The sequence below is a fragment of the Leucoraja erinacea genome, unplaced genomic scaffold (genome assembly GCF_028641065.1).
Source record: "Leucoraja erinacea ecotype New England unplaced genomic scaffold, Leri_hhj_1 Leri_277S, whole genome shotgun sequence".
In the NCBI taxonomy this organism is placed as follows: Eukaryota; Metazoa; Chordata; class Chondrichthyes; order Rajiformes; family Rajidae; genus Leucoraja; species Leucoraja erinaceus.
In genome coordinates, this window is record NW_026576178.1 from 30807 (window position 1) to 46362 (window position 15556).

General features: G+C 49.2%; 1 protein-coding gene across 1 annotated transcript in view; it reads right to left on the minus strand.

Moving 5' to 3' along the window:
• Positions 1-457: 457 nt before the first annotated feature.
• rnf25 (ring finger protein 25) overlaps positions 458-15556 on the minus strand; it is a 28514-nt gene continuing 13415 nt past the window's right edge. The window contains exons 6-11 of the mRNA XM_055630227.1: positions 13415-13486; positions 12979-13122; positions 3257-3343; positions 2911-3045; positions 1866-2025; positions 458-582 (exon numbers count right to left, since the gene is read on the minus strand). Coding sequence (XP_055486202.1) covers positions 458-582; positions 1866-2025; positions 2911-3045; positions 3257-3343; positions 12979-13122; positions 13415-13486 — 723 coding nt within the window. The remainder of the gene's footprint in view (positions 583-1865; positions 2026-2910; positions 3046-3256; positions 3344-12978; positions 13123-13414; positions 13487-15556) is intronic.

Below are 15556 nucleotides of genomic sequence, written 5' to 3' on the forward strand. Positions count from 1 at the left end.
CTCTCCCCCCGTCCCCTCCACCTCTCCCCCCCGTCCCCCCCCCCTCTCCCCCCGTCCCCTCCACCACCTCACCTACGGCAGGTAACACCGCTGGAATCTTCTCCCCCGCTCTCTCTCCTCTCCCACTTCTGCTGTTGCTCCTCGTCTCTCTCTCCCTGAAGCCCTGAGCCTCCCTGCTCTCTCACAAATGGGGAGGGGTAGTGGGAGTGAGATGGAGAGGTGTGAGGTGGAGAGATGGAGAGGTGTGAGGTGGAGAGAGGGGGGGGGGGGGATAGTGAGAGAGATAAAGAGGGTGACAAGAGGGAGGGGGGGAGAATGTGGGTGGGAGAGAGGGAACAGTAAATGTAACTCCTTTAATTAAAGTGTACGGTGATTGAATGTTGTGTGTGTTTAATTGTGATGGGGAGAGTGTGCGGGGGGGAGAGGTCACAGACACTAGGTTTGTTTCCACGTCAGTTTATTCACTGGATCCTGGACGGTGTAATCCCGGACTGGGTCCAATCCCGGTTCTCCCCAAGACCTGGCACGGGTCATCTGGATCAGATCCAATCCCAGCCATTCCCAAAAAAGTGTGCATCATTCCTGGCACCCCAAAAACCCGGAGTGGTACGGTGGGACCGGACACTTCACTGGTCATCCATAAAACCCGTAGTGGGGATTCTGGACTGGACCCATCACTGGTCATTCCCAAAACCCAGACCAGATCATCACCGGTCATCTAATAAACCCTGAGAGAATCAGTCCGGACCAGAACCATTCCAGGATCCCCCCCCCCCCCAAGTTCCAAAGCGGGTCGATCCAGACTTAATCCACAACAGTTGGTCAGTTCGGAGTGGGGAGACGATGGGGGAGAGGGTGAGGGAGGGAGAGAGAGGGAGGGAGAGAGAGAGAGGGAGGAGAGGGAGGGAGAGGAGGAGGAGAGAGGGAGGAGGAGGAGGATGAGGGAGGGAGGGAGGAGGGAGGGGGGGAGGGCAGGGGGAGGGAGGGAGGGAGGGAGAGGGGGAGGAAGAAAGAAGGAGGGGGAGAGAGGGAGGGGAGGGAGGGAGGGAGGGAGGAGGGAGGGGGGAGGGAGGGGGGAGGGAGGAGGGAGGAGGGAGGGAGGGGGGAGAGAGAGAGGGAGGGAGGGAGGGAGGGAGAAGGGGGAGGGAGGAAGGGTGAGGGAGGGGGGAGGGAGGGAGTGACGGGAGGGGCGGGGAGGGAGGGGAGGGGGGAGGGAGGGAGGGGGGAGGGAGGGAGGGAGGGAGGGGGGGGAGAGATGAAGTCACGGACACTGGGTTTGTTTCTGCATCACTTTATTCACTGGACCCATCATCAGTTCCCCCCACAACCCGGTGGATCAGTGGGACTGCAGCTTCACCAGTCGTTCCCAAAACTTGGAGTGGATCAATCTGGAGTGGACCAATCACTGGTCATTCCTTAAACCCGGACTGGAACTGTCCAGACAGGACCAATTCCTGGTCACCACCAAAACTTGTAACGAATCAGTATGGACGGGACCCAATACCTGTCATTCCCAAAACAGTGAGTGGATCAATCTGGACCGGACACATCGAGGGGGATCCTCAAGACCTGGATTAGGTTTGCCCAGAGTGGACCGATCACTGGTCATCTGCAAAACACTGAGCGGTTCATTCCGGACTTCACCTATACCCGGTGAGCCCCAAAACCAGGGGTGGATCAATCCGCACTGATTCTGTCTCCGGTTCGCCCCAAGACCAGAAGCGGGTTACTCCGGAGTGTATACGGAGTGCCGACCGTTCTCCAAGTTGCCAGATCCTCTCTGACGCCCCCCCCCCCTCCCCCTCCCCCTCCAGCTCTCCCCCGCGCTTCCCGGCGGTGGCCCCGGCGCCCCTCCCTCCCCCCACCCCCCCCCCCCCCCCTCCCCCGGCACCGCCAGGGGAGACTCCCCTCCCCCGAGGCAGCGACGGGGCGATGGGGGGGAGAGAAAGGCGGCGTGGGGGGAGGGGGGCAGGACGCGGGAGGAGAAGTCGAACGGTCCTCATCACCCGTCCTGGTATCTGGCCGCTGTTGGGGGAAGGGGAGAGAGAGAGAGAGAGGGGAGAGAGAGAGAGAGAGGGGGAGAGGGGAGAGAGAGAGAGGGGGAGAGAGAGAGAGGGGGGGAGAGAGAGAGAGAGAGAGGGGGAGAACGAGAGAGGGGGAGAGAGGAGAGAGGGAGGAAGAGAGAGAGAGAGAGAGAGAAGAGAGAGGGAGAAGAGAGAGAGGGGGGGCGGAGGAGGGGAGAAGAGAGAGAGAGGGGAGAAGAGAAGAGAGAGAGGGGGGGAGAAGAGAGAGAGAGGGGGAGCGAGAGAGAGAGAGGGGGGGGAAGAAGAAGAGAGGGGGGGGGAGGAGAGAAGAGGGAAGAGAGAGAGGGGGGGGGAGAGAGAGAGAGAGAGGGGGGGGAGAGAGAGGGAGTGAGAGAGAGAGAGAGGCGAGAAATAGGGAGAGAGAGAGAGGTAGGGAGAGAGAGACGGGGAGAGAGGGAAGGAGGGGGCGAGAGAGGAGAGAGGGGGGGAGAGGGGGGGGGGGGAAGAGAGAGGGGGAGGGGGGATGAGAGAGGGGGGGGAGAGGGGAGGGGGAGAGAGGTTGGAGGGGGGAGAGAGGGAGGGGGAGGAGAGAGGGAGGACGAAGAGGGGAGAGAGGGGGCAGAGAGGGGGGGGAGAGGGAGGGAGGGGTGAGAGGTAAGTATAGAGCTTGGGGTGGTCCCCTGTCCCTTCCTTGCTCTCTCCACCTCTCCCCTTTCCAGTCCCCCCTCCGCCCTCCCATCTCCCTCCCCTTTACCCCTCTCTCTCTCTCTCCCCTTCTCCCTCCACCCTGCCCCTTTGCCACACACCTCCTCCTTCTGCATCAGTCCTCCCCCCTCCCACACCCTCCATCTCCCCCACCCCCTCCGCTCTCCGTCTCCCTCCTTACGTGAGACAGACTGAGAAGGAATCTGTTCCTCTCAGCTTCGGGGTCAATGATTCCCCCTCTCTCTTCCTGCCTGCGATACACAGCCTGCAGTTCAGTCCATCTCTGCAGCCACCCCTCGCTGGGATTATAAGGTTCCTGAGCAGTGGGGAGAGAGGGGGGGGAGAGAGAGGGGGGGGAGAGAGGGAGAGAGGGGGGACATAAAGGGGAAGAGAGAAAGAGGGAGAAAGAAGGGGGGGGAGAGAAAGAGGGAGAGGGGGAGAGTGGGGAGAGAGAGGGAGGTTAAATGCGTGGGTCATGACCTCGCAGTGATCGCCTTTGACCCTTCGACCCCTGACCCTGTACTTACCAAAGGGCGGTCGGGGTCAACAGCGGTCGACAGCCGCCCAAGGTCATAGGTCAGAGGTTCACGGCACACAGGGCAAAGGGCAGCGGTCTGGGATAGACAGAGGGAGCGTTCGTGTGTGTGGGGAGAGGGGGGAGGGAGTGACAGAGAGATAAGGGCGGAGAGAGGGAGGGAGGAAGAGAGGGAGGGAGTGGAAAGGAGGGCGAGGGAGAGGGAGGGGGAGATAGTGGGAGAGGGAGAGGGAGAGGGAGGGAGATAGTGGGAGAGAGAGAGGGAGAGGGAGATAGTGGGAGAGAGAGAGGGAGAGGGAGAGGGAGAGAGATAGTGGGAGAGAGAGAGGATCAGTATGTGGAGGAGAGAGATACGGAGGAAGAGAGAGGGAGGGAAGAGAGAGAGGTCAGAGTTCATAAGTACCAGGAGCAGATTGAGGCCATTCGGCCCATCAAGTCGATTCTGCCATTCAATCGTGGTTGATCTATCTTTCCCTCTCAACCCCATTCTCCTGCCTTCTCCCCACATCCCGAAACCCGAGCTTATGAAGAATTTATCTATGTGTAGGAAAGAACTGCAGATGCTGGTTTAAATGTTGATAGAAACAAAATGCTGGAGTAACTCAGCGGGACAGGGAGCATCTCTGGAGAGAAGGAATGGGTGACGTTTCGGGTGGAGACCCTCCTTCAGACTGATGTCAGGGAAGGGGTCGGGACAGGGATAGAATGTAGTGGGAGACAGTAAGACCGGTGGGAGAACTGGGAAGGGGGAGGGGGTGAGAGGGAAAGCAAGGGTCATCTGAAGTTAGAGAAGTCAATGTTCATACCGCTGGGGTGTAAACTACCAGAGGAGGTTGTTGAGGCTTGGACTATCCCAAGGTTTAAGTAATAGTTAAACAGATACATGGATAGGTCAGGTTTGGAGGGATATGGAGCAGGGCCAGGCAATTGGGACTAGTGTACATTGGGCATGTTGGCGGTTGTGGGCAAGATGGGCCGAAGGGCCTGTTTCCACGCTGTATCACTCTATGACACTATGATGCATCATGGCATGGTTTGGGAACAGCTCCATCCAAGACCCCCAAGAAATCGCAGTGAGTTGTGGATACAGTCCAGACCATCCCACAATTTACTCCATCTATCTCTCAAGGCCAGCAACATCATCAGTCTCGCCCCAGTCACTCCCTCTTCTCCCCTCTCCCATCGGGCAAGAGGTACAGAAGTGTGAAAACGCACACCTCCAGATTCAAGGACATATTCTTCCCAGCTGTTATCAGGCAACTGAACCTTCCTCTTACCAACTAGAGACCCTCATTGGAGACCCTCGGACTATCTTTGATGGGACTTTGCTGAATTTACCTTGTCCTTAATCCTGTAGGGGTTGGACAGGCTAGATGCAGGAAGATTGTTCCCGGTGTTGGGGAAGTCCAGAACAAGGGGTCACAGTTTAAGGATAAAGGGGAAATCCTATAGGACCGAGATGAGAAAAACATTTTTCACACAGAGAGTGGTGAATCTCTGGAACTCACTGCCACAGAAGGTAGTTGAGGCCAGTTCTTTGGCTATATTTAAGAGGGAGTTAGATGTGGCCCTTGTGGCTAAAGGGATCAGGGGGGCTGGAGTGAAGGCAGGTACAGGATACTGAGTTGGATGATCAGCCATGATCATATTGAATGGCGGTGCAGGCTCGAAGGGCCGAATGGCCTACTCCTGCACCTATTTTCTATGTTCCTATATATCTATCTACCTACATTATGTAAATGGCTTAATTGTAATAATGTATGCATTGTCTTTCCGCTGACTGGATATCACGCAACATAGAAGCTTTTCACTGCACCTCCGTTACAACTAAAATGAAAAAAGACACAAAGTGCTGGATTAACTCAGCAGGCCAAGCAATATCTTCAGAGACCAGACATACAGTGCGGAAACCGGCCCTGCGGCCCACCGAGTCCATACCGACCAGCAATCACCCGTTCACACATTAGTTTAGTTTAGAGATATAGATATACAGTTCACAGATACAGGCCCTTCAGCCCACCGTGTCCAGCCATCCCCTATCCTATCCTACATTAACGCTATCCTACATATTAGGGACTATTTTACATTTATATCAAGCCAATTAACCTACTAACCTGCACGTCTTTGGAGTGTGGGAGGAAACCAGAGCACCCGGAGAAAACCCACACAGGTCACGGGGAGAAGGTACAAACTTTGTACTGACAGCACCCATAGACAGGATCAATCCAGGGTCTCTGGTGCTGTGAGGCAGCAACTCTACTGCTGCACCACCATGCTGTCCCAAAATAAACTAAACTAAGGCCCAGGATCTACAAATCTATCTGGCCTTCCAGTCCCATACAACTCTCACCAACTTCTACACAGGTGCCGTAGGGAGCATTTTACTGGGATGCACCACAGTTTGGTTTGGGAACAGCTCCATCCTAGACCCACAAGAAATCACAGCCCAGACCATCGCACAAACCAACCTCCCATCCATCGACTCCACCTACACCTCACGCTGCCTCGGCAAGGCCAGCAGCATAATCAAGGGCCAATCTCACCCCAGTCACTCCCTCTTCTCCCCTCTGCCATCAAGCAAGAGGTACAGAAATGTGAAAACGCAAACCTCCACATTCAGGGACAGTTTCTTCACAACTGTGGCAAGGCAACCAAATCGTCCTGAAAAATGGTGCATAGGGGAGCGATTCAAATTTCTAGGGCATTAGTTCAGGGGGAGGTAGGACCAGCACAAACAGGACGGTCTGCACCTGGGCTGGAATAGAACCAATTACTTGGCGGAGTGTTTGCTAGTGCTGTCGGGGAGGATTTAAACTAATGTGGCAGGGGGATGGGTGCAAGAGCAGAGAGACAGAGGGGTGTAAAATGAGGGTAGAAGCAATAGGTAGCAAGGTGAAAAGTAAAAGTGGCAGGCAGACAAATCCAGGGAAAAAAGCAAAAGGGGCCACTTTTCAACATAATTGTATAAGAGTGTTGTAAAAACAAGCCTGAAGGCTTTGTGTCTCAATGCAAGGAGCATTCGTAATAAGGTGGATGAGTTGAATGTGCAGATAGTTATTAATGAATATGATTTGGTTGGGATCATGGAGACATGGCTCCAGGGTGACCAAGGCAGGGTTGACAGTGAATATGCAATGGAAGGCATTTAAAAACTGCATGATGAACTACAACAATTGTTCATCCCAGTTTGGCAAAAGAATAAATCAGGGAAGGTAGTGCATCCGTGGATAACAAGGGAAATAAGGGATAGTATCAAAACAAAAGATGAAACATACAAATTAGCCAGAAAAAGCAGCCTACCAGGGGACTGGGAGAAATTCAGAGTCCAGCAGAGGAGGACAAAGGGCTTAATTAGGAAAGGGAAAATAGATTATGTAAGAAAATTGGCAGGGAACATAAAAACTGACTACAAAAGTTTTATAGATATGTGAAGAGGAAAAGATTCGTTAAAAACAAATATAGGTCCCTTGCAGTCAGAAACAGGCGAATTGATCATGGGGAACAAGGACACGGAAGACCAATTGAATAACTACTTTGGTTCTGTCTTCACTGAGGAAGACATAAATAATCTACCGGAAATAGCAAGGGACCGGGGGTTAAATGAGATGGAGGAACTGAGTGAAATCCAGGTTAGCCGGGAAGTGGTGTTAGTTAAATTGAATGGATTAAAGGCCGATAAATCCTCAGGGCCAGATAAGTTGCATCCCAGAGTACTGAAGGAAGTAGCCGCAGAAATAGTGGATGCATTAGTGATAAATTTTCAACATTCTTTAGATTCTGGAGTAGTTCCTGATGATTGGAGGGCAGCTAATGTAACCCCACTTTTTAAAAAGGGACGGAGAGAGAAAACGGAAAATTACAGACCAGTTAGTCTAACGTCGGTAATGCGGAAACTGCTAGTTATTAAAGATGGGATTGCAGCACATTTGGAAAGTGGTGAATTCATTGGACAAAGTCAGCATGGATTTATGAAAGGTAACTCAAGTCTGACGAATCTTATAGAACATTTCGAGGATGTAACTAGTAGAGTGGATAAGGGTGAACCAGTGGACGTGTTATATCGGGTTGGAGCCAGGTGACTAGTGGGGTGCCTCAGGGATCTGTGTTGGGTCCTTTGTTGTTTGTCATGTACATCAATGATCTGGACGAAGGTGTGGTAAATTGGATTAGTAAGTATGCAGATGATACCAAGATAGGTGTTGTGGATAATGAAGAGGATTTCCAAAGTCTACAGAGTGATTTAGGCCATTTGGAAGAATGGGCTGAAAGATGGCAGATGGAGTTTAATGCTAATAAATGTGAGGTGCTACACCATGGCAGGACAAATCAAAATAGGACGTTCCTTGACGGTAAAGAAAGCTTTTGGTATGCTAGCCTTTATAAATCAGAGCATTGAGTATAGAAGCTGGGATGTAATGTTAAAATTGTACAAGGCATTGGTGAGACCAAATCTGGAGTATGATGTACAATTTTGGTCGCCCAATTATAGGAAGGATGTCAACAAAATAGAGAGAGTACAGAGGATATTTACTAGAATGTTGCCTGGGTTTCAACAACTAAGTTACAGAGATAGGTTGAATAAGTTAGGTCTTTATTCTCTGGAGCGCAGAAGGTTAAGGGGGGACTTGATAGAGGTCTTTAAAATGATGAGAGGGATAGACAGAGTTGATGTGGACAAGCTTTTCCCTTTGAGAAGAGGGAAGATTCAAACAAGAGGACATGACTTCAGAATTAAGGGACAGACGTTTAGGGGTAACTTGAGGGGGAACTTCTTTACTCAGAGAGTGGTAGCGGTGTGGAATGAGCTTCCAGTGGAAGTGGTGGAGGCAGGTTCGATGTTATCATTTAAAAATAAATTGGATAGGCATATGGATGAGAAGGGAATGGAGGGTTATGGTATGAGTGCAGGCAGGTGGGACTAAGGGAAAATAATAGTTCGGCACGGACTTGTAGGGCCAAGATGGCCTGTTTCCGTGCTGTAATTGTTATATGGTTATATCTGGACTTTCAGAAGGCTTTCGACAAGGTCCCACATAAGAGATTAGTATGCATACTTAAAGCATACGGTATTGGGGGTACAGTATTGACGTGGATAGAGAACTGGCTGGCAGAGAGGAAGCAAAGAGTAGGAGTAAACGGGTCACTTTCAGAATGGCAGGCAGTGACTAGTGGGATACAGCAAGGCTCAGTGCTGGGACCCCAGCTATTTAACCATATAACCATATAACAATTACAGCACGGAAACAGGCCATCTTGGCCCTACAAGTCCATGCCGAACAAATTTTTTTCCCCTTAGTCCCACCTGCCTGCACTCGTACCATAACCCTCCATTCCCTTCTCATCCATATGCCTATCCAATTTATTTTTAAATGATACCAATGAACCTGCCTCCACCACTTCCACTGGGAGCTCATTCCACACCGCCACCACTCTCTGCGTAAAGAAGTTCCCCCTCATTTACAATATATATTAATGATCTGGATGAGGGAATTGAATGCAACATCTCCAAGTTTGCGGATGACACAAAGTTGGGGAGCAGTGTTAGCTGTGAGCAGGATGCTAGGAGGCTGCAAGGTGACGTGGATAGGTTGGGTGAGTGGGCAAATGCATGGCAGATGCAGTATAATGTGGATAAATGTGCGGTTATCCACTTTGGTGGCAAAAACAGGAAAGTAGACTATTATCTGAATGGTGGCTTATTGGGAAAAGGGGAGATGCAACGAGACCTGGGTGTCATGGTACACCAGTCATTGAAAGTAGGTATGCAGGTGCAGCAGGCAGTGAAGAAAGCGAATGGTATGTTAGCATTCATAGCAAAAGTATTTGAGTATCAGAGCGGGGAGGTTCTACTGCAGTTGTACAGGGTCTTGGTGAGACCACACCTGGAGTGTTGCGTTCAGTTTTGGTGTCCTAATCTGAGGAAAGACATTCTTGCCATAGAGGGAGCACAGAGAAGGTTCACCAGACTGATTCCTGGGATGGCAGGGCGTTCATAAGAAGTCTGGATAGACTCAGCTTATACTGCCTGTGCCACACGACAGTGAGAGTAGGAACGGAGCGAGGTGGAGGATAAATGCGTGGCTGAAGGACTGGTGCAGAGGGCAGGGATTCAAGTTTCTGGATCATTGGGACCTCCTTTGGGGAAGGTGCGACCTGTACAAAAAGGATGGGTTGCACTTGAACCCGAGGGGGACCAATATCCTGGTGGGGAAATTTGCAAAGGCTACTGCGGAGACTTTAAACTAGAATGGTTGGGGGGAGGGACTCAAATAGGGAAAGCTGGTAGTTAGTGTGTGAGGCAGGAGGCAGAGAAGTGTAGCACTCTGACTCAAAATGTAGGGGAAAAATAAGAAAAAGATAATAAACAGAGAATACGAGGGGGTGGGTTTCTTAAATGTGCATATTTTAATGCTAGGAGCGTTGTAAAAAAGGTGGATGAGTTTAGAGTCTGGATAGACACCTGGAAGTATGATGTTGTGGCGATCAGTGAAACATGGTTGCAGGAGGGCTGTGATTGGAAACTAAAAATTCCAGGATTTTGTTGCTTCGGTTGTGATAGAATTGGAGGGGCAAGAGGTGGAGGTGTTGCATTGCTTGTCAGGGAAGATATTACAGCAGTGCTTTGGCAGAATGGTTAGAGGGCTCGTCTAGGGAGGCTATTTGGGTGGAACTGAGAAATGGGAAAGGGGTAGCAACACTTATAGGGGTGTATTATAGACTGCCTAATGGGGAGCGAGAATTGGAAGAGCAAATGTGTAAGGAGATCACAGTTATTAGTAGTAAGCACAAGGTAGTGATTGTGGGAGATTTCAATTTTCCACACATAGACTGGGAAACACATTCTGTAATTGGGCTGGATGGTTTGGATTTTGTAAAATTTTCTTTGGTATTCACCAAGGAGAAGGATATTGAATTATGTGAGGTAAGGAAAACAAGTAGCTATGGAAACTATGAGATTCAAAGAAGAGGAAGTACTGACACTTTTGAAAAATATAAATGTGGATAAGTCTCCAGGTCCGGACAGGATATTTCCTACGACATTGAGGGAAGTTAGTGTAGAAATAGCCGGGGCTATGACAGAAATATTTCAATTGTCATTAGAAACGGGAATAGTGCCGGAGGATTGGCGTACTGCGCATGTTGTCCCATTGTTTAAAAAGGGTTCTAAGAGTAAACCTAGCAATTATAGACCTGTTAGTTTGACTTCTGTGGTGGGCAAATTAATGGAAAGGATACTTAGAGATAATATATATAAGCACCTGGATAAACAGGGCCTGATTAGGAACAGTCAACATGGATTTGTGCCTGGAAGGTCATGTTTGACTAATCTTCTTAAATGTTTTGAAGAGGTTACTCGGGAAATGGATGAGGGTAAAGCAGTGGATGTTGTCTATATGGACTTCAGTAAGGCCTTTGACAAGGTTCCTCATGGAAGGTTGGTTAAGAAGATTCAATTGTTGGGTATTAATGGTGGAGTAGCAAGATGGATTCAACAGTGGCTGAATGGGAGATGCCAGAGAGTAATGGTGGATGGTTGTTTGTCAGGTTGGAGGCCAGTGACTAGTGGGGTGCCACAGGGATCCGTGTTCGGTCCACTGATCTGGATGATGGTGTGGTAAATTGGATTAGTAAGTATGCAGATGATACTAAAATAGGTGGGGTTGTGGATAATGAAGTCGATTTTCAAAGTCTACAGAGAGATTTAGGCCATTTGGAAGAGTGGGCTGAAAGATGGCAGATGGAGTTTAATGCTGATAAGTGTGAGGTGCTACATCTTGGCAGGACAAATCAAAATAGTAAATAGTACATGGTAAATGGCAGTGAGGTAAGGAAAGCAGTTGAACAGCGGGATCTAGGAATAACTGTGCACAGTTCCCTGTGGAATCTCATGTAGATAGGGTAGTAAAGAAAGCTTTTGGTGTGCTGGCCTTTATAAATCAGAGCATTGAGTATAGAAGTTGGGATGTTGTATGGTTATATGGTTATATGGTAGTATAGAAGTTGGGATGTAATGTTAAAATTGTACAAGGCATTGGTGAGACCAATTCTGGAGTATGGTGTACAATTTTGGTCGCCTAATTATAGGAAGGATGTCAACAAAATAGAGAGAGTACAGCGGAGATTTACTAGAATGTTGCCTGAGTTTCAGCAACTAAGTTACAGAGAAAGGTTGAACAAGTTAGGACTTTATTCTTTGGAGCGCAGAAGGTTAAGGGGGGACTTGATAGAGGTCTTTAAAATGATGAGAGGGATAGACAGAGTTGATGTGGATAAGCTTTTCCCAGAAGTTTAGGGGTAACATGAGGGGGAACTTCTTTACTCAGAGAGTGGTAGCGGTGTGGAATGAGCTTCCAGTGGAAGTGGTGGAGGCAGGTTCGATTTTATCATTTAAAAATAAATTGGATAGGTATATGGACGGAAATGGAGGGTTATGGTCTGAGTGCAGATAGATGGGACTAGGGGAGAATAAGTGTACGGCACGGACTAGAAAGGCCGAGATGGCCTGTTTCCGTGCTGTAATTGTTATATGGTTATATGGTTTTATGTACACGCTAGAATTTAGAAGATTGAGGGGGGATCTTATAGAAACGTACAAAATTCTTAAGGGGTTGGACTGGATCTTATAGAAACTTACAACATTCTTAAGAGGCTAGATGCAGGAAGATTATTCCCGATATTGGGGAAGTCAACTTGGGGAGTTAGATGTGGCCCTTGTGGCTAAAGGGCTCAGGGGGTATGGAGAGAAGGCAGGTATGGGATATTGATTTGGATGATCAGCCATGATCATATTAAATGGCAGTGCAGGCTTGATGGGCCGAATGGCCTACTCCTGCACCTATTTTCTATGTTTCTATGGCCTCTCAGCAACTAGAGAGCGGTGCTGATCTACTATCTACGTCCTCGGACTATCTTTAATCGGACTTTGCTGGCTTTACTTTGTCCTGATGATGCTTTGTCATTATTGTCCTGATTGTGTGTCTATACACTGTAAACGGCTCGATTGTAATCACACATTGTCCTTCCGCTGACTCGATAGCACGGAACAAAACAGCTTTTCACTGTACCTCAGTACACGTGACAATAAACCAAACTAAACTAAAAGGCCTCAGAGATACAGCGAGGAAACAGGCCCTTCGGCCCACCGAGCTCATGCCAACAAGCGATCGCCCTGTACATTAGCATTATCCTACTCACACTGGGACAATTTACAATTTTATCAAACCCAACTCTTTGGAGTGTGGGAGGAAACCGGAGAAAACCCACGCAGGTCACAGGTTTACCTACTCTTCTCCACAAACCTCCACCCCCACCTCACCCACCCTCCCACCTCCCCTCTCACCTCCCTCCCTCTCTCTCTCTCCTTCCCCTCCACCTCATCCCTCCCCTCTCAGCCATACCTCACTCTCCCCTCTCACCATTCCTCTCCACTCTCATCCCACTCCCTCCATCCCTCTCAGTGCTGTCACTCCCTCCTCTCACACCATCCCTCTTCCTCATTCTCTCACCCCACCGCCCTCTCCCTCCCTCACCTTTCACCATACCGTCCCTTTTCTTCTCTCCTCCTCCTCCCTCCAGTCCCCTCAACTCCTCTCCCTTCCTCCCCCTATCTTCCTACCCCACTTCCTCCTACACCCTCCCCTTTCAGCCCCTCCCTCTTTATTTTCACCGTACATTCCCTCTCCCTCCCCCTCCTCCCCCCGACAAGCATCTTACCGTGGGGGCCCGGGGCTCTTTGTGGGGGGAGGGCGTACCAGTCACGGTGGTCTCGTGGTGAGTGTCGCCGTGCCGAAGGTAAGAGGCCAGGCAATAGGTGTGGAAGTGGTGGAAGCAGGGTGTACGTGTGAAAGATTCACTCTCCTGGCGTATGGAAGAGAGGGAGGGAGGGAGGGGGTGGAGGGAGGAGGTGGAGGGAGAGAAGGGGGAGAGAGGCAAAATGTTAGAGGTGGGGAGAGATGGTTGGACAAACACTCACATCCTCCACCCCCTCTCCATCCCCTCCCTCCCATTCCCTCTCCAAACCCCTCTCCCCCAGCTACCTCCCTCTCCCTCCCGCTCTCCTCCACTCCACCCCCCCTCCTCCTCCCTCCTTCCATTACCCTCCCTTTCCCTCTCCTCCCTCCTTCCCTCCCTCTCCGTCCCCTTTTCTTACCAGAAAACTATTTAGACAGATCACACAGTGTCCAAAAGGGATGTTACTGTTTGTGAGAATGTCCTTCGCTTTCTGCAGAGAAAGATAAAGACTTAATCCAGCTCTCTCAGTGACTCCTCTCTCCCCACTCTCTGTCACTGCCATTGATCCATCAGAGAGTGGAGTGGAGCAGAGGGATCTAGCAGCGCAGGTACACAGTTGCCTGACAGTGACCACTCTTCCCAGAGCCTTGTGTTTGACTGTATCGCCCGCCACCCATGTTAATCCAGTGAACTTAATCAGTGAACCCTCTCTCCCTCGTACACTTCCTCACCTTTGACTGTTTCATAAGATCATGTTCGGCCCAATAAATCGATTCCGCAATTCAATCATGACTGATCTATCTCTCCTAACCCCATTCTCCGCCTACTCCCCATTACCCCCGACATACTAACCAAGAATCTATCTACAGTGCCCTCCATAATGTTTGGGACAAAGACCCATTAAAGTGGACATAGTCAGATTTTACTGGAGGCCATTTTTATACATTTTGGTTTCACCATGTAGAAATGACAGCAGTGTTTATACATAGTCCCTCCATTTCAGGGCACCATAATGTTTGGGACACAGCAATGTAATGTAAATGAAAGTAGTCATGTTTAGTATTTTGTTGCATATCCTTTCCATGCAATGACTGCTTGAAGTCTGCGATTCATGGACATCACCAGTTGCTGGGTGTCTTCTCTGGTGATGCTCTGCCAGGCCTGTATTGCAGCCATCTTTAGCTTATGCTTGTTTTGGGGCCAGTGCCCTTCAGTTTTCTCTTCAGCACATAAAAGGCATGCTCAATTGGGTTCAGATCGGATGATTGACTCGGCCACTCAAGAATTGACCATTTTTTAACTTTTAACTCCTTTGGTGCTTTAGCAGAATGTTTGGGATCATTGTCTTGCTGTAGAATGAAATGCCAGCCAATGAGCTTTGAAGCATTGGTTTGAACTTGAGCAGATGGGATGTGTCTATACACTTCAGAACTCATTATGCTACTACCATCAGTAGATGTATCATCAATGAAGATAAGTGAGCCAGAACCTTCAGCAGCCATACAAGCATACCCCCACCACCGTGTTTCGCAGATGAAGTGGTATGTTTTGGATCTTGGGCAGTTCCTTCTCTCCTCTATACTTTGCTCTTGCCATCACTCTGATATAAGTTAATCTTCACCTCATTTGTCCACTAGACCTTTTTCCAGAACTGTGTTTGCTCTTTTAAGTACTTTTAGGCAAACTGTAACCCGGCCATCCTATTTTTGCAGCTAACCAGTGGTTTGCATCTTGCAGTGTAGCTTCTGTATTTCTGTTCATGACGTCTTCTACGGACAGTGGTCATTGACAAATCCACACCTGACTCCTGAAAAATGTTGGAGTCTGATCTGTCGGACAGGTGTTTGGGGATTTTTCTTTATTATAGGGAATTCTTCTGTCAGCTGTGGAGGTCTTCCTTGGCCTGCCAGTCCCTTTGCGATTAGTAAGCTCACCAGTGCTCTCTTTCTTCTTAATGATGTTCAAAACAGTTGATTTTGGTAAGCCTAAGGTTTGTCTGACGTCTCGAACAGTTTTAATCTTGTTTCTCAGTCTCATAATGGCTTAAAGAAGACTTTCATTGGCACAACTTTGGTCATCACGTTGATAAACAGCAATAAAAGTTTCCAAAGGTGATGGAAAGACTGGAGGAGAGACTAGGTGCTGAGAGCTCTCTTATACCTGCAATAAGAAGGCATTTAAACACACCTGGGTAATTACAAACACCTGTGAAGCCACGTGTCCCAAACATTATGGTGCCCTGAAATGGGGGGGGAACCATGTATAAACACAGCTGTAATTTCTACATGGTGAAACCAAAATGTATAAAAATTGCCTTCAATAAAATCTGACAATGTGCACTTTAACCACATATGATTTTTTTCTATTACAAACCTCAAATTGTGGAGTACAGAGGCAAATAAATAAATGATGGGTCGTTGTCCCAAACATTATGAAGGGACTGTATCTCTGCCTTAAAAATATCCACCGACTTGGCCTCCACAGCCGTCTGTGGCAAAGAGTTCCACAGATTCACTACCCCCTGACTAAAGACATTCCTCCTCATCTCATTCCTCAAGGA